General features: G+C 46.6%; 1 protein-coding gene and 1 long non-coding RNA gene across 7 annotated transcripts in view; one reads left to right on the forward strand and one right to left on the reverse strand.

The window, feature by feature from the left end:
- Window positions 1-3,095, reverse strand: part of BICD1 (BICD cargo adaptor 1) — a 184,471-nt gene extending 181,376 nt beyond the window's left edge. For 5 of the 6 annotated variants that reach the window (XM_030040986.2, XM_030040985.2, XM_030040984.2 and 2 more), the window contains exon 1: window positions 2,798-3,081. In XM_030040986.2, coding sequence (XP_029896846.1) covers window positions 2,798-3,010 — 213 coding nt within the window. In that variant the 5' untranslated portion in view covers window positions 3,011-3,081. Of the gene's footprint in view, window positions 1-2,797 lie in introns of all 6 variants that reach the window. The other variant, XM_030040983.2, reaches the window with a different exon arrangement.
- Window positions 3,096-11,218: 8,123 nt separating this feature from the next.
- LOC115352830 lies at window positions 11,219-18,535 on the forward strand. Its single transcript, XR_003927276.1, has 3 exons — window positions 11,219-11,589; window positions 14,612-16,884; window positions 18,419-18,535. It is a non-coding gene; the product is annotated as an uncharacterized LOC115352830 (long non-coding RNA).
- Window positions 18,536-19,565: the final 1,030 nt, after the last annotated feature.

Here is a 19,565-nt window from a genome sequence, read left to right on the forward strand (position 1 = left end):
AGTTAAAGATGGGCAGCTCTGTTTGCTGAGCAATAAATACAAGGAGCTCCTAACAAGAGAACACAAGAATTTAATAATGAAACAGTTAAAAAATGAAGACTTGCCTCAATAAAATTCGACTCCAGTAATTGAATCTGTTCAGAGAAGGTGCACAGAAGGAGAGGTAATAGTCCTAAGCATAATCCTGCCCACACTCTTGCGCCTACTATTCCTCGTGAATAGATAAACTGTTTGCTTCAGTGCAAACCTGAGGCCTAATTTCTATACCCCAATACGACTTCAGAGAGGCTGGAGATGTATCGAGGTAAGAGCAGAAGCACAGATCTCCCCTGACATACCGGGAGTCTTCTTAGCTCCCGTTAGTCAGTCATGGCATTTCGATGTCCACCCAGGCCGTTGTCCAGCACATCCTCTGCAGGGCCTGCTGGAGAAGGTACACAAAGACCCTCCTCCACACATTTTGGATGGAGCCTTAATTGAAAAGTTGTCTTCGGACTTCTTCTGCCACTTTGAGAGCTTCCAGACAGAACCCTACAGCCCCAAAATCTACGCCCCCAAGTCTCCACAAGACGGTTTCCCCAAACCACCTGAATTCTGCCTCGCTAGTGTCATCAGAGGCACCATTTGCTTCTGTCTCACAGTTACGAGTCTGATCTGCTCAGAGAACAGTCATAATGGAGGTGGTAACAGAGAAGCTAGAGAACACATTACAGCAACAGGAAGGGATATGAGTAAATTCTCCTTTGCAGGGCTGCATGTGCAGCAAGAATCAGTGTGGTTTCTCCTATAAAGGTTAGAAGCAAGAAAAAAATCTCTTGCAGCCTATGTGGGGGATGGCAATGCCCTACCTGCAGCTAAGGAGAGCTCTGGAATTGAGAGTCCCGGGCCTGGACTGGAAACAGGAGAGGCTCCACTCTTGCTTGGCATCAGGCGAGCTACAGGATTTCACTTCTTCCTCTCTCCGTGGATATCCTCAGTGTCCATGCTGTGGTTGGCACAGCATGCAGGCACGGCCCCACGGGAGACATTCTGGGCTGCAGAGCATGCAACCCCATTTACTTCGAGGGGAGGTGAACAGGAAGAGAACTTGTGCCCATCTTTGTTTTCAGTTAATTGTGTTGACCAATCCCTCTAGTTTAATAATTTCAACTCGGTTCCTTGCACTATCCCTTCTATCTGTGACCATGTGCACCCATGTGTCGTCCTGGTTTCTGATCAGTCTTCTTTTGTAGATTATTATGATGGGATAACAGCTAGCTGCAGCTCCGCTTATCTTCCCCCCCCCCCCCCTAGAAATTGCATTGCACTTTTCCCCCTTAACTCTGTTCCTCTATTACTGCCAGGTCATTTCAAACAGCACTGCCTTCATGCCAGTGCAAGTTATGTATCTCTATCCCTCAACCTGTGATTACTGGTTTCAAAGTCCTGAGCCTACTGCATAGGCTTGAGGGGGGGGGGGGGGGGGGAGGCAGAGATCAAGTTTAAGGAGATCAGTAGGTTTTTCTGAAAAACAGCTTTATTCTTCTTATTGAAAATAAAATTTTTTCAACTCTTCTGGACACTGAACCAAGTCTGTAGCATAACTCATTTACCTGCAAGTAAAATGAAACCTTTATTTTATTAAAAATACCTCTAAAAGTGCATCAGTTAGTATTCTAAAGAATATATTCATATATAATCTAAGTTTATTAAGTGGCTTCCTTCAATATGGAATACATTCATGATTTCTAACCGAAGAGAATTTCTGCACATTATATACAGCAATATATTTTTGTAGAACGAAAAGATACCTTCTAAATTTGGGAGAATATCTGTTTGATACTCGTCTTCTCTTTATAAAATATGTAATTACTTACATTCTAAGACAGTATAAAAATACCCTAAAATGTAGAGCTACGAGTGGTGCATATGCGTGTACAGACACCCCTTCTGTAGCTCCCGTGTACGTGCCCTGTATGAATCTCAAGTTACTTCCCTTAATGACGAACAGAGGAAGAGCGATGATTTTTCAGAGTCATGTTTAGCAAAGCTGAAAGGTAAGGTGTAGCACTCACCCACCTTATGCTTTGGCTGTTACAAAAACGCCTTTGAAAGATAAACCCAACCCACGGCTCCGCTCAAATATTTTATCCTTTCAGCATGACGCAGAAGTTTAATTTCCACTGGTGGGGGGTGACCTCGAGGCTATCGCATGGCTACTTCGCCCCCCCTTAACGGCAGCGATTGCCCTCCCTGGCAGAATACAGCAGGTCTATAAATAACTTCGAAAGGAACCGTCTCCCTCCTCACGCACTGCAGACAACTGTTTACATAGATCCCGAGTCCTTCCCTCCCGGGTTTGCTCGGCGCTCACCCCACGGGCTCTTTCACTCCCTCTTCCTAAGCGAGCCCCGGCCGATGCAGGTACGCCCGGAGCCACCCTCCGGCGCTGCAAACGCCCGGTACCAGAAGTTGGGGCTGCCGGCGGCAGGGGCTGGAGCTCGGCCCCGGCTCCCGGGAAATTTCCCCGGGCGGGAGGCGGGGGGGGGGGGGGTTGCAGCCTTGTGTAATCCGTCCTTAAGCGCCCGCGGTGCCGGCCGATCCTCCGGCCCCGGGAAACCCCTCCTCCCCGCGGCACGAATCCCCGCAGCCACCCCGGGGCCCGGACATCCCGGCTCGCCCGCCTGCAGGGGGCTGGCCCGGGGCTCCGGGGAGGGACACGCGCGGGGCGCCCCCGCACCTCCCCGCACCCGGCGGGGCTGCGCGCCCCTGCGAGGCGCGGGGCAGCGGGGCGAGACAAAAGCCCGGGCTCGCTCACCTCCTTCAGCTGCTCCAGCTCCTGCTTGAGGCCGTCATACTCCGCCTCCAGCTCGTCGTACTGCTGCTTGAGGGTGAGCTTCTCCTCCAGCACCACCAGCCCATACTCCGCCGCCTGGATCTTCTCGTGGGTCGTCTCGGAGAGCTCCCGGGTCAGCCGCTCGATCTCGCTCTTGTAATGGTCCGCGCCCTGCAGCACCTCCTCCGCAGCCATAGCCCCGCCGGCACTGCCGCGCCGCCGCGCCGCCGAGGCAGCCAGGGGGCGGGCGCGGCCGAGGGGCGGCACCGGCTCCGGCTCCGGCCCCGCCGCCGCCGCCGGCCCGGGGACGTGGCCGGGGATGGAGACGGGGGCCGGGGCCGCCTGCGGCAGCCGCCGCCGAGCGCGGGGGCGGGCCGCCCCGCCGCAGCCGCGGCCCCCCCCCCCCGCCTCCTCTCCTCTCCTCTCCGCCCCCGCCCCGGCCGCCCGGGAGGCGGCGGGGCCGCGCTCGCCTCCCCCGGCCCTGCGGCGGCCCCGGCTGCCGGCGGCGGGGGCGCCTGGGCCGGCCGGGCGAGCCGCCGCTGCCCGCGGAGGCGGCGAGGCCGCGCTGGAGGCCGGGGCGGCGAGCGGGGCGGCCGGGAGCGCGCCTCGGTGCGGCGGCTGCCGGGGAGATGCTGCTGCTGGCGCCCGCCTCTTCCCGGGGAGCCGCCGGCACCTCCGCCTCCCTTCCACGCGGTCCCTCCCCTGCGCTCTTTAAGACGACAGCGTCCTCAGGTTTGCCGTTCCCCGCCGGGGAGGAGGGAAACCAGCCTTAAAGCGCGGCGGCGCAGGCAGAGGCGCCCGGAGCGGCGGACGCAGCCGGAGCCCGGCGCCCCTCCCGCCGGGATGGCATCTTGTGCCATCGCTGCCGCGGGGCCGCTTCTGACCCCCCCCGTCCCCGTCCCCGTCCCCCCCCCGGCGCTCCCGGCAGCGGAGCGGGGCTGGCCAGCCGTGGTGCAATTTTAGCGCCTCTCGGTTTTTCTCGGCGTGTTGCGGCGAGGCTGGTATAAATAGAAAGGGAGACGCAGCCCGGTAAACTGCGGGAGCAGGAGGACAGCCTCAGGTAATCCCCTGCCATTTCGGGCCACTGGGAAGGAAGGGCTGCCTGCTGCCTTCCCTGTCCCCCTGAATGCGCACGGGAACGGGCGAGGAAACCTGGGTGTGAAACGGCGACGGGGCATCGAGCTAAGGCCACGCTTCCATGGCCGTCAGTTAGCGCAAGATCTCTGCGCTACTGGTTAGACAGCAGGGCAAAACTGATTCGCATCAGATGCGGTCACACCATTGTTTCTCTGTCAAATTGACCAGAGGACCTGATGCATAGATTATGTCAGTTTTATGCTGGCTTTATGCTGGCTGCAGAGAGACAGATGCTACTTGTCCAGCATAAAATTAGAGTGCTGCAGACAGACAGTAACTGATCTCATACAAAGCCTGCCAGTAAAAAGTTAACCGCCCCTAATCCAGTGTGTTTACATATTTGAACTGGAAAAGTGAGTTCATCCTGGATCAATGTCATAAAGTCCCATGGCACAGCCTTTTTTGTGTGGTACTAGGAGTATTAAACCCAAATTTACTGTTTCTTCAAACTAGGGCCTGCAAACAGAGACCTGATCCTATTGATACCGACCGAGTTTTGTTCTGAGTGCTAGTGGGATCAGCTTTTCACGCTTTACAAACATCTTTGGTTTTCTTTGTAAAATACTAGCAAAATTATGTCTTTAACAACTGAGTAAGAATTTCCAGGAAAAGGAAGGTAGTTTTTCAAAAAAAGAAGCTACGTATAGAAGATGGATATCGCTGCCCACCAATGCAGCACTCTATTGGAAATCAAAGACATAGATTCCATTTCTTGCTGACCTATTAATGCGGTTTTAAACAAGCCACATCCCCTTTCTACCTCAGCTTCCCCACGTCTAAGAAAGCGGTAAAAATGTTTAGACTCCACAGCAAAGTGCTTTGAGATCTGCAACTGGAAGCGCTAACACTAGTTATACAATATATGGATACAGTATATAACAGATATTTATTTTATACATATATGTGCGTGCATAAGTGACTAACATTGTAATCTAGCTGGCATAAACACTTCTCATTGCCTAGAGAACATAAATGGAAGAAGCAAAGTAATAGATGTTCTGTCAATTTTGTAGCTTGAAAGCAGCTTCCAAAAATGCACATTTTTAATAAATTCTAGTGTAGAAGCAAGCATGAATATTAATAGCAAATAAACAAGTGTGAATATTAATAGGTAAGGAGACTGAGTGGCTGTCATCGATGACGGTCAAAACAGAGAGGAAAACACCAGTACTCCAACTGTAATTCCAACTGTACACCTAACCTCAACATCTTTTTCTTAAAAGAGGATGAAAGATTCCACAAATCAAAAGAAAAAAAAAAACAACCAAACCCAAAGCAGGAGCAAAATGTTGTCTCAAGAGCTTTTACAAGTTCTAGTCTAGCTGTGTTCCTCAGCTTTCAACCTAGGCCACTGTGCAAGCAAGCCTTTCATGAACACTCATTCAGGAGTGGATCGGAAAACAAAGAGCTTAAGACCAGTGCTGAAAATGAGCGGTTGGGTCAAGCCCAGTGTGGAAACTGGCTGAAGCAACCAGATGCCTACAGCTAACCTAGCCTTGGTGTAACTCCACTTAACATCATTTAGTTGGCAATCTCACTCACAACCCAAGGGCAGCCCCACCACATGTCTGAACATCCGTACCCCAGAGGGAAAATCTGGCATGTTAAAATGTGTCAATATTTCTGCAATACCTCACAAGAAAGCGAGGAGTGAAGTCCAGCTATTGTGAACTGTGCAGAAGTTCAGTGGCTGTGGGAGACTTTCTGTAAACTGGAGGTCCTGTAGCTACTCTAAATTGAAAACACCCAGCACGCCCTTGATTTGCGCTTGTTAGTACCCCTTTATTCTGCATCTTGCCTCCTAAACATACCCAATCTGGCTCCTTTGGTGATATTTGTTTTTGTTTTAGAAGTCTACTTCTTTAAAAGTCTTCTTTTAAAAGTCCCCAGAGTTGTCAGTTTCTCTCCACTGACTACAGAAGACCTGGGGTGGCCAGCACAGGCACAGAGCTATACATTCAGACATGTACATTTAATTAAATGAATCCCGCGTTTCGCATCTGTATCTTTTCTTAGGGGTTAAAACTAGCACCTCTGTTCTACTGTCAAGACTCCTCCATCTACGCTGATGGATCTGAGGTATATTCAACCTCCTTTCCCTGATATAAGGAGCTCTGGTTTGCCTCATTCCTGACTCCGTGGAGATGTGAAAAGATGGATAGTGCTATAAAAAATATCACAGTTATAGGAAAAGACATCATTAAAGAAGGAGGTGTTGCAGCATGACTCAAAGCTGGTCATTCCCTAGTGAAGATCTCATAACTGAAGCAACGGGACGTCCTTCGATGGATAGCTCTTGCTTTCTGGAGTGCCTATAATAATGCATGGATTCAAGTGACTATACAGTGGTGCCAGCAAAGAGCTGATCTCAGTCACAGATCTGGTACCTTTAGGAGCCTACTTATCAGTGCAGATAGCCCTAAACAACGATATGGGCATTTTAGATAATTTCACTGCCCGGGTGTGCATGATCTCACATTGGTTTAAGTCCTGCTACAATGCTCTTACTTTTTCTGCCTCCCCCAGCTCAAAAAACATGCCCCAATCTTATTAAAGGTTGGCATAGCACCCTGCATTGTTATTTCTCCTTCATTTTGCCCTGCGGCACCCCTTTCACATGAATATTTCAAACCAATCTATAGTCATTTAGTGACATTCAACATACCCTCATAAAATGAGCCTCCTTCCGACTGCATCCATTTCATGGGCAGAAATTGCCCTTTGAATTCCTGGCATGTGATACTAGTGGACTCATAAACCAAGGATAGTATGTTCCAGTACCAAAAATGCTGTTGTGATTACACATTTTTGGAGACTGTGATGGGTTGACCCTGGCTGGATGACAGGTGCCCACCAAAGCCATTCTATCACTCCCCCTCCTCAGCTGGACAGGGGAGAGAAAATATAACAAAGAGCTTGTGGGTCGAGATAAGGACAGGAGAGATCACTCACCAATTACCGTCACGGGCAAAACAGACTGAGCTTAGGGAAAATTAACTCACTTTATTACCAATCAACCAGAGTAGGGTAATGAGAAATAAAACCAAATCTCAGAACACCTTCCGTCCACCCCTCCCTTCTTCCCGGGCACAACTTCACTCCCGGCTTCTCTACCAACCCCCCCCAGCGGCACAGGGGGATGGGGAATGGGGTTTACGGTTGGTTCATCACACGTTATTTTCTGCCGCTTCATCCTCCTCAGGGGCAGGAATCATCACACTCTTCCCCTGCTCCAGCGTGGGGTCCCTCCCACGGTAGACAGTCCTCCACGAACTTCTCCAATGTGGGTCCTTCCCACAGGCTGCAGTTCTTCACGAACTGCTCCAGCGTGGGTCCCTTCCACGGGGTGCAGTCCTTCAGGAGCACACTGCTCCAGCGTGGGTCCCCCACGGGGTCACAAGTCCTGCCAGAAAACCTGCTCCGTGGGCTCTTCTCTCCACAGATCCGCAGGTCCTGCCAGGAGCCTGCTTCAGCGCAGGGTTCCCACGGGGTCACAGCCTCCTTCGGGAACCCACCTGCTCCGGCGTGGGCTCCTCCCCAGGCTGCAGGTGGAGATCTGCTCCACCGTGGACCTCCCTGGGCTGCAGGGGGACAGCCTGCCTCACCGTGGTCTTCCCCACGGGCTGCTGGGGAATCTCTGCTGCGGCGCCTGGAGCACCTCCTCCCCCTCCTTCTGCACTGACCTGGGTGTCCGCAGGGCTGTTTCTCTTACATGTTCTCACTCCTCTCTCCAGCTGCCGTTTTCTGTCTGTCCCAACTTTTTTTCCTTCTTAAAAATGTTATCACAGAGGCGTTACCACTATCGCTGATTGGCTCGGCCTTGGCCAGCGGTGGGTCTGTCTTAGAGCCGGCTGGTATTGGCTCTCTCTCAAACACAGGGGAAGCTTCCAGCAGCTTCTTACAGAAGCCACCCCTGTAACCCCCCCTGCTACCAAAACCTTGCCACACAAAGCCAATACAGAGACAATCGGATATTCAAGAACAGGCAAAATGATACAGTTCAAATCTTGCTCCAGAGAATATTATCCAAATTTCAAACCATTTAAGAAGCATTTAATGACCTATATGAAATGAACTACTGGTTCTACATCTTCGTGGAAATGCCGCTATAAAAGCCACCCTGTAGTGTATATTGCAGATGGCTGAATCCCTGCACCTACAGCATACACAGAAATCACTTTGAGTCCATTTGTATGGAGCATCTCAGAGGACCGGAGCCCAAATCTAACAACTGCTAATTAGTAGTGTTTGGCAGGCTCACCAGAGTGACCAAAGGAAAAAAAAAAAGTTATGAGGACCAATCTGTTGCTGTTAGTAAGAATAGGATTGATTTCCTGAAAGTGAAAAGAGGGGGAAAGCACTGAGGGAAGGCAGTTCGGTAACTGTGCTGGGTCTGGTTTGGAAATAAACAAGTGGCTGTTGTACTGCCAAAGCTTCATCTTTCTTGAGTGCTGAATATAAGCACCACATTTGTAATGAATGACCATCCTAGAGATAAAAGGGAGGCACTGAGAAGAAAATGACATTTTAAAAGATATTTCAAGATCCTAGTGCAATAGAAATGGTAATAGGTTTTAAGAAAATTAGTTTATAGAGAATGTTAAGAGAAATAAAACACAGGAGCTAATAAACAATAATGCATATAATGAAAAGTAATGATGTTATGCTGATTAACATGAGTGTCAGTATTCAGAAGAAAGGCTTTCAAACAGTAGTGTCCTTATGTGAGTCCTCTATGAAGTACCTTTAAAGGATCTGCAAAGGTAAATAAATACATTTTTTTTAAAAAGCCTATTATCAGGTAGACTTAAATTTGGTATACAGGATCCTGTATCCCCACCAGAATAATTCTGGGCCCCAAAAACCTGAAAAGTTTGAAAACCACTACTGTAGAACATATAGAATCCAAGAGGAAGAACAGAACACTTTAACAAGGAAATCACAAAAAAGGACTGTACAAAAATGGTTGGCAGGATCTTTTGTGTGTAATGAGCAGGGGCTGGAGAACCAAAAATGATTTTACAAGAAAACTAGTATAAAATAAAGTGTAAGGACATTTAGAAAACAGTCAGCAAGAACTAAGCGGCAAACTGATACCTGCAGTATAGAAAAACTACAGACTATAGCAAAGAATGTGAATTATTATTCTGTTAAACTGAGTAATACCACCTCAGCCTGCAAGGGTGTTGCTTTCAGCGAGTGTTGCACATGGGTCTTGATTCAGCTCCACAGACATCAGCTGAGTCTTTTAATTGACAGCATTGCCTCCGGGCTCAAGACCCAGGACACAGCTCCTCCACTGTATGAGAGACTCACAGTACAAAAGAAAAAAAGGTTGAAAGAAGCACAGAAAGGATTAGTATGCCTATTTAAACTGCTAGGCACTTTCCTGGGACACAAGGAAGACATGTCCACTTAGAATACTTTATCCAAACAGTTTCTCAGCAATTTAGCCTAGATAAATTAGTGTCACAGTGCAAACAGTTCCTTACTGGACAGATTTAAAACTGGGAGGAGAGGGGAGAACACAGTTATCTCAGACGAACAGCAGAAGCATCCATTGCCTAGAGAACCACCAGAATCAGGGCTCAGGCAAACCGCAAAGTAGCTGGCCGTCTAGGGCAGCAGATTGTTGTGAGAGATGATGGCAAAATAACTATATCCTGAAACACCTTTTTACTTTCGTCAGAGCCTCGGAAAGCCAGGCACCCACTGCTGCACCCACTGAGAGACAGGTGACGTGGAGAGGCGAGGCGGCTCATGTTTGGGAGACTGGGTCCTTCCAGCAGTGACAAGGTCAGCTCCACTCCCTCCCGCTGAGCTTCACCAGAGCACGGGACAGCGTCTGCACTTTGCACCTTCCCCCTCCCTCGTATCGTCCCCCCCGGCATCTTCACCTGCCACTCACTCCTGAGAAGTCCCGAGCCTGTCTGTCTCTGCATTAGAGATGTGGAGGGCTAGAAGATGTCTTAGTTGAGTCCAATCCCACATGTAGGTCAGATCAAATGCATCTAGACCCTTCATGGTTAGAGTTATCTAATATGTTCTTAAAACCCCCAGTGACAGATATACAACAATATGCCTACAGAGCCTTTTCCTGCCTACAAAGCCTTTTCCAATATTTCATCACCATCACAAATGGAAATTTTTCTAATGTAGAGTTTAAACTTTTTTCACCCCTTATCAAAATGATCTGTTCCTCTCCTTCAGTAGGCACCATGCCCTTTTCATCAGTTTCTTCAACGTTTGAAGGCTGGTCACGTTTCTCTTTTCTTCATTAAGCAAATTTCCATCTTTTCCTCAGACCCCTCAGTTTGTCTTTGTAAATCATCCCTTCTAATCCCATCCAGAGTCCTGGATGGCCTGTTATGAACTGGTTTATTTCTTGCTCTTCTAGGCTGACCATAGTCCCTCCAGGTGAAGTCTTCCCCGCTACTGAATAACATGGGTCAGTTATCTCCCACATTGCCAGTGTACCACTCCTAGGACTCCATCCTATGTTTTAAGAAACCACAACACATTGTTAATTAGTATGTATTTTGCAGTCTACTGTAGCTTCAGGATCTTTTTTTGCCCTGCTGCTTTTCCAGCCACTTACGTCTTTGCATTTATGTCTGCTGAGGTTCATCTTGTTGATTTTGGATCACTTATTCAGTATGTCAAGATCCTTTTTAATATCCTCCTCCAAAAGGCCTGCGATGATTGTTTCTTGTACAGAGGCATCAACAAAGTCATACAAATGTGTGATCAGCTGCTCTTTGTCTAAAAACTTTTCATTCCCAGAGAGCAGGATCAGGTCAGGGAGTTTCTTCACTACACCCAGTTGAGTTTGCCGCATTTAACTCAAATCCAGCATGATAACAGCATGTTAATTTTTTGCCATCACGACACCTGAGGGGTTTTTAAGCAGAAATACTCCAAAATCTGCATGTAATTCAAACTTCTCAGGGCCTGCCCGCTGGCCGCAGCCCCTAGGTCTCCCTGCTTGGTAATGGCCACCTCCCTCCCACCGCAGCTGCCCCCAGTCCCCACCAGCCCAGCACCAGGCTGGGGGCTCTGCCCCACTGGCAGCCTCCAGACCGGTGCCCTGGGTGCACGGGAGTCCTCCCCATGGCTGCCAGACAGCCCACCCGCTGCTCCCCAGCACCCCTGGGTGAAGATGGCACACTGCCATCAAGCCGTCAGTAACAATTCCCCAAGACAGGTAAGTACCTGTAGAGGTTAGCGAGGGGCTTTGCCATCCGGAGCACCCGGTCCCTCCACACAACAGCATCTTTTTGCTCCGGCAGCGGTGACCCAAGCCTCCCACTGCCACTTACCTGCCCAGCCAGCTGCTCTCCTTAAAGCAGAATGGGATGGGTCCGATGCCTTCTTTTCTTGGCAAGTCTACCCCGGCACTTTTTAAACTTGATTTATTTTTTTTCCAGATGCTTGCAAATCAATTGTTCTATCATTTTTAGTGTTTTTCTGGGAAGTGAAATGAGGCTGTACATTATTCCTCTGGTCTCCTTCCTTTTATTATGTCAAGTCTCCACCAACATCTTTGGAGCGAGGGGATGTGCTGAGCTGTCCAGTTCCTGGGCTTCCTCCTACCACCGCAGCATGGGCAAAAGCAGCTGGCAAAATCAGATTAATAGGTAGATCCCCAGTTTGAAATGAGAGCTGACTATGAAATAATAACCAAACTGCAACTTATGATCCCATTTTAACTGATTTTTCTCCTCAGAAGTGATTGGTGTGGGAGAGTGTCATGGTTTAACCCCAGCCAGCAACTAAGCCCCACACAGCCACTCGCTCACTCCTCCCCAGTGGGATGGGGGAGAGAATCGGAAGAGTAAAAGTGAGAAAACTCGTGGGCTGAGATCAAGACAGTTTAGTAAGTAAAGCAAAAGCCGCGCACACAAGCAAAGCAAACCAAGGAATTCATTCCCCACTTCCCACGGGCAGGCAGGTGTTCAGCCATCTCCAGGAGAGCAGGGCTCCAGCACGCCTAACGGTGACTTGGGAAGACAAACGCCATCGCTCCAAACGTCCCCCCCCTTCCTCCTTCTTCCCCAGCTTTATATGCTGGGCATGACGTCCTCTGGTGTGGGATATCCCTTGGGTCAGTTGGGGTCAGCTGTCCCGGCTGTGTCCCCTCCCAACTCCTTGTGCCCCCCCAGCCTCCTCGCTGGTGGGGTGGGGTGAGGAGCAGAAAAGCCCTTGGCTCTGGGTGAGCACTGCCCAGCAGGAACAAAAACATCCCTGAATTACCAACACTGTTTTCAGCACAAATCCTAAACACAGCCCCATACTAGCTCCTGGGAAGAAAATTAACTCTATCCCAGCCCAAACCAGCAGAGAGAGACAAATTTGTATTTAACAATGTGCCTTGTCCTGAAATTGAAAGTCTAGGATCTGCAGTGCACCTATTAAATATAGCTTCAAAAAGCACTTATTTCTGCTAAAGTTAGCATTTAGCCTTACATTCCTTACCATGCATCAATGACTAAAAATATTTACAGACAATGATGGCTGAAAGAGAAACTGAAATTTTTGTGTGGACTCTAATTATAATGCTGTGTTGATAATATTAGGAAAATTTATTCAGATACTAAAAAAGGCATATGATTTAGCTTTTTTTTTAAAGAGCTATAAGCTAATACTTCAGCACTCAGGAATAGGTTGTTTGTGGCCTTCTCTCCAATGCAGCTGCTAAACACACATTACAATGAATGCAGAACACACCACACAAAGAAATTACATTACATTTCTATTAAGTGAGTGTGGCATTTGGGAAAGGTGCCAGATCTACGATGCTATCCTATAAAATTGGGGTTTATTAGCTTTTTGTCACAATACCTAATACAGAATAGTTGGTGTCTATTCAAAATGCTAAAATAAAGGCTTACAAAGAAGGCATCTGGATCAAACCTACAATTATTTTCCACAGGTAAGAGAGGAGTCAAAGCACAATTAAGAGATTAAGATCTTGAACTGGAGATTGACTTCAGTGTGAATTTTCCCACTCATGCTTTGTACGTCTTGGATTAAATGATTGGTCTATCATAAGGCACGGTATCAAAAGCTTAACTATGTAAAAACCTCTCTAGAACTTTTTTCCAATAATTGCATTTATACTGGAAATGCTTCTTCTTACAATAATCACATTATTCAGCACACACACAAGGATTGGAATAGCTGAAACAAGTACTGCATAGAAATATTTCATGTTAATTCTGTATTGTCAAATCTGACCATTAAAAAAAAAAAATTGAAACCCATAAAAAAGTCCTAAGGGTATTTTCTTTGTGGTTTGTTTTGCCACAATATTTTGGGCTATTTTCATTTGTATTACGCTTTCTGAGCCAGGTCAAAACTGGCTGGTATTTGGTTCTAGCTTCTCCTTACAACCAAGAGCTTTGTTTGAAAAAAAGAACCCAAAACCCCAGATTACTGAATGAACTTTTGAGGTCCAGGAGAGATGGACTGTAACTAAACCTGCAAATTAGCAAGACATAATGAGAATGCAGCAGTTGCCAATCCTGACCTTACAGACCAGAAAACACGACTGAATTCCTAGAGCTCTCCTGGTGGGAAACATGGTAAGATTTTTGGGTGAGGCGTTTTTCTTTCAGAAGAAAGTCTTGTCAATGAGGATATGTAGACAGGTATTGTGTTGTATTTTAACAATAGCTATCCAAATGTATCTAGCTTGGAAACAGTAATACGGTGTAAGAGTAGAGTAAACCAATCCCACAGTGCCAGAGCCTTTCCTGATATGTACTACCATTTGGGAGGGGAATAAAGTTAATTGGGAGTTCCTGTCAGGTTATCTCCCAAGGTTTTTTTATTTCTTGTTGGATGATTAGGAGTTTCTGAAAGCGCAGCAGGTGGAGCTTGGCATGGGGAGTCTGTGAAGTGGGGGTATAACCGCCTTTGGGTGCTGAATGTTACCATCGCTTACAGGAGATCCTAGTATAACCAGGGGAAAAGGCAAGAGGGATGCTGCTATTTGCCTACCTTTGTTTGCCCAACTGGGCAGCAAAGGATCAAGGGAGAATAGGAGAAACAATCACATTCTTGCCAGCTTTGCACAAAATTGGGAAGAGAAATAACAGATGGTAATTCCTTTGATGCAAGGAATCCATCTGCTACTGCTTCCCCACGAGCTCCTGGAGATACTATGTGGAAAAGCTCAGAGACAGCCTGTGAATGGCAAATGTGAATGTGGGTTGTATAGGCAAAGATGGAAGAGAGAGTAATTCTGCTTGTGGAAGGGGACATGACAAGAAGGGGAGCTGTGCTTCTGCTCAGCTCTTGCTAAGTCCCAAAATAGGCTTGTGAAAAGCCAAAACAAGTGAGCTATATAGGACAACACGCAAAGTAACTGCTCCCTGATGTGCCACATTGAATAGACAGTGATAATATCTTCTGAAAACCTAGTTACAAGCAAAGTCCACACAAAGATCATACTATAGCTGTGATACCAGACTGTACAGTCCTGCAGAACATCTCAGTTCTGCTATTGACATCGTCTCTGATCGCACCTCTTGTTCGTGCCTGCTTTGATGAGCAAAGAGGTAATATATCTTGATATTATTTACCATTGATGCCTGATGATTACCATTTATTATTCCTTCTAAGATTAATAAGTTCATGAATCTTTCTGATTTTCAGGCCGTCTGAAAACTCAGGCAGCTATTATCGTCACATTTATCTATATAATATGAATGGAACAAGCTCTGCAAACACAGATAGAGACATAAACTTATCTGAAAGAAAGATTGTACTTTGGAGCATTCAGTACAACTGTGGGAAAATAAATGTGGGCACCTGATTGTCCTGCTTCTGCCTGACTTCCAGCTGCTCTGATGTCTGCTGCCGATCACTCAAAGCTGTTGCTGACAGGCAACTGAATAAATACGAAACATCCTTCAATAAGAAAATTCACCAGCATGGAGAAGACAACACAAGTGCTTAGCTAAAAGGAGAACACCAAACACCAACCCTCCTCTCCTCCCTACTTCAAGAATATTCCCTCTCCTTAATACTGTGAGAAAATGGCAGCTGCTGCATTTTAAGAGATTTGGCAATGTACTGATGTTAGATGCAGAAAGGAAGTTTGATTTACAAACTTGTCACAGATTCTCTCTGCAAGGGATCTGTCAGAGTAGAAACATGTTTTGAAAATGAATTAGCAGGATGAGGGACTTGTTTTGAACAAGGAATTCCTCATAGGAATGGTCAGGGGAAACAGGTCTCTTGGCTGACCTCTATGGCCGTTAGCTGGCATCCTTTGACTCCAATCCGTGGAAAGCCAGAACAGACACACACTCACACCTACGCTTCAAGGTTATCCAAAGAAAAGGGCAAGCGGAATGATTTTTTCATTGTCTTTTACAACAAGCAGTTGAGATTTGGTGTTAAGTAAATACAAAACAAGACTTGAACACCGCCAGGCACATGTTTACTTATATACTTGTTTATAAATAATGCTATTACAGGAGCATCATGACTATGCCTTGATCAAGGGTTGAGTTACTGAGCATAATGAGCTATGGTTGATGGGATAATGCAAATGACTGAGTGTGATGAGCCTTGGGACAGGCCATGGACCAACAAGCAACTAGAGAACAACATCTGAAACTGCTGGGAAAGTGGTATCGTTGTAGACAGATTTGGCTGGTAGCCTGTGTCGACATCTGGCTATAAGTCCCCAGCACTAGAGAGTAATAGAGACTAGACGGAGGCATTGCTCTGAAGATGTGCAACACCTCGTGGAAGCAGATTGCTCAAGATGGAACCATCACACATGGTGCTGAGCTGCTGCCCAGAGCCCAACACAGAGACAGGTTGGGCAGAGCGAGCGTCATGTTCCCCTGGGCTTGACTGTGCCAACTCACTGTGCACGGTGAAGGCTTCAGTTAATTCTGTGTGTGTACGCGCCCGTGTGCGTAGCTTTTCCTGATACAGCCTGTCCCTTTGCTTGGTGAACTAAGTTGAGCTTGGCAATATCGCATTGTCTGGTGTTTCTTTTCCACCTATGACAGATGGGAACTAGAAAAATAGAGAAAAAGAGAAAGAGGGATGAAAGGATGACTTTAGCAATAGGACAATAAGAAGAAAATAAAAAGAAAATGAGAAAATGTATGGGAAATGTGTGAGACTTCAGTGACTGGCTGAGAAGGGAATTGTCGGCGGATCAGAGACAGAACCGAGGGCGGTAGGGCTTCGTCCACCCACCACAACCTTCAGGAATGGCAACCTGCCATCTGATCCTTGTCAGCAGTGCCTGGGGATATGACAGGAAAGTGAAATGGGTCCTCCCTTCCTGGCCCTTCAGGAAACACGGCCAACTACTGTGGTGGTGCATTTCCACCCTGCTCCTGGGCCGCTCTATGATCTCAGGAATTCCCGTTAGGCCTTAGCATTTGTGTAATGAGTTGGGCGGTTAAGCGTCCCTTGACCGTACCAGGAGCTCTTGCATGGCTAAGGTGGGGAGCAGCACTGACCGTACCAAGGACTCCTGTTGCCTGGCGGAGGTGGGGAATGGGAGCAGGAATATTAGTCATTCCCTGACAGCCTTGGAACCTTCCTTATCTGAATTGTAGCTCATGTGAAAACGGCACCGGTGCTACTGGAATTCCAGTAATTTGCTGATGACTAAAATGAATCATCTCACAAACCTATAAACAGCGGTACTAAGTGAGACCCTTTGAGCCATCCTGGACTGCAGTGGGCTGCGACCAGCATCTCCCTCTGAGGGGGACACCTCTCAGAGCTCACAAACTCTCCAGTTTGTGAAAATTGGAGGACTGTTGCCGAAAGCTGACGATGGGACCTGGGCTGATATTCTTCGTTCCTTGAGGCTCAACCCTTTGCCTGTTGAGAAAAATGCTGAGACATTTGACATGAATATTTTCACTGAACTCAAGGGGAAATTTTAACAGGTATACCTTTGCTTTGTTTATATATATATATATTTTTATATATATATATATATATATATAGTGTGCATGCGTGTGTGAATTAACTCAGATATCCTATAGCAAGTATAGTATAAATATTGCTTTTTCCTACAATTCACCCCAAACTGTGAATGAACCTCAGACTGCTCTAACACACATAATTCCTTTAGACATAACCTGTTGTCCAAGTCTGGGACTAGGAGTGGATCCAGCTGCACCTAAGCTCTAACAGGAGTTTAGAAAGCAAGAGGGTCTTCTCTGAACCTCATAACTCAATGGGAGGGTCTCCCCTACCTTTTTACATCCCCAATCTCTGTGCAAATGATGAAAAATCAATTCTAACTTGATTTTCCTTTGTATGTTTCTCTCTTACACTTTTGTGTCTTTGGTCTCTGTATAAATAATTCTAATTTGATTCTAACTTGATTTTCCTGTGTACATTTTATCCATGTATTAAGTCATAGAGTGAACCTTGCCATCAAACTTTGCGAAGTCATGCTTTTATAAATTCCTATTAAATCATTTTTGCTAATACCCTTGACAGTGATTCTTTAAGCGGCCCAAACCACTCATTTTCATGACAGGTACATTGCTGCTCCCATGCTCACGGGAAATAGATGTCAGGAAAGGAGCTGCTTGAGATGACAAGCCAGCCACCTGCCCTGGTGCGCGGCACTCTCCAGTCTGGGGCTTCAAGCGCTCCAGATTCTACTGTCTCGATAGAGACACTTGAATAAAAATATCAAGAGAAAACTTACTTAGGTGACTAAGCACTAAAAAAAATGTAGTGAAAGCCCTATTATAGCCAGCCTGGTAGATGAAACTTGTTGAAAAATGAGATTATATATGGGAAAGCTGTTGGCAGCCTAAGGGGAAAAGAAACGTCACTATTAAGCAAAATTTCTTTTAAACTATTGCTATTAATCAGCTGTGGTTGTAATGATTGGATGCACTAAATGTAGGTAGAAGTTACATTAGCTGCTCTGAGATTCCCAATTTTCTTTTTAACAAGTCATCTGCTTAAAGAGAAAAGCAAAAAATATTACAGGTGACCAAAATTTCCCTGCAGACCACTTCCCTGACCCCGTTCAGTGCACAGCATCACAAGCTGCCAGGCTGGCTCAGGGAGCTGGGAGGATCGGGATGCTGGGACTTTGGGAGCAGGCACTGCTTGAGGCACCGCTCCACAAACATCTCCCACCTAAACCTGACAGGCTGTCCCAATTGAGGATTAGTTTAGCATGGCTAAACTGCATCCTCTGACTGCAGTTAAACCTCTACACACCTAAATACTTAAATCTTTGGAGCGTGAGGTACTGACTGGCAGTGTGAATTTTTAAAAAAGCCTTTAAAGATAAAGGTCTGTACTGCCTTTTGTTTCATTTACTCCACATCACAGAGATCTGATGTTTTCACTGGATGGCTCTGTATTAATGTTGTCTATTCCTTGAGTTAGGAATGATGTCTGAAATAAATCAGTACCCCTCTAAACAATGCTTCATGCTGAATGTTGCAGACTTGCTGATATACGTGAAAGATCACATTTACGTGTTCCACGGACCACAGGACATCTCGTCTTCTTAACCACTAAAGCAGCTCCGTGCTGACCCACAGGGACAGCAGAACTGTACAACGCCCAGGGTGAGTGTTTGGTCTTTCAAATGATGAAGGTAGGTTTCTGTGGTAAATCCCAGATGTGTTTCTGCACTTCCCACTGCATCATTTGCAGACATTTCTGAACAGGTAGAAGCAGGTAGGGACAGCTCATGCCTACTGCAAGAATTATTTGCCATAGGCATCAATGCTTTAGATTTCTGCTCTCTGTTTTTCCTCGTGGATTTGTATGTCAATAGTTCCCAAGCAACTTCATTTAGTTTCCTGGGAGACAAAAAATCTGCTTGTTTGGTCTTTGAGTAGCTTTGTTTTTCTTAAATCCCCTTTGACACTATGTAGCACTCTGTTCTGCATATTGCTCTTCTTTTTGTCCTCTCTTTGTTCCCCTTTATACTCTCTGCTTTCCTCAGGCTTCTCCTGCCACCATGCCATTGACAATACTAAGTTGCCCTACAGAAGCTACACTTCTTCAGGTAATTTAGTTTCATATTTATACAGCATAAAATAAAAGACAAGAAGCCTGTCTCTTGCAAAGCTGCTAATAAAGTGAAAATTCACAGCATTTCTATTTATAAATTCTAATCTAAATAATACTGTCATCACTGCTGGGTTCAGCTGCTATGTACTGACAGGACACTGATAAAACATACATGTGATGTATCCCCATCCTTAAAAACGCATATAAAAGAAGTATATACCAATGAGACCAATTACTTTTCACTCAGTATAATGAAATGTGCCAAAGCCAGCAAGGACTCATTGTGAATGTATCGATCCCATGTTTAAGGCTATTCTAGTCGCAGCATCGGAGGACATCCCCGACAGACTCTCGTACATCTCCCCCCATGACAGCAGTTGTTCTGCCATTCCTTACAGCTGTCTGCCTAGCCTGTTCTTGAAAATTTTACTCATGGAGACTCCACAGTCAGGGAACCTATCTGTAGCCTCTGCCTTTGGTTTATAACTGAAGGAAATGGTTTGCCTGACAATTTGAGAGGCAAAGTAATTTAAGAAAAAAGAATTCCTGTATTTGTTTTTGTTTCTTTTAC

Source organism: Aquila chrysaetos, chromosome 17, assembly GCF_900496995.4.
Source record: "Aquila chrysaetos chrysaetos chromosome 17, bAquChr1.4, whole genome shotgun sequence".
Classification (NCBI taxonomy): domain Eukaryota; kingdom Metazoa; phylum Chordata; class Aves; order Accipitriformes; family Accipitridae; genus Aquila; species Aquila chrysaetos.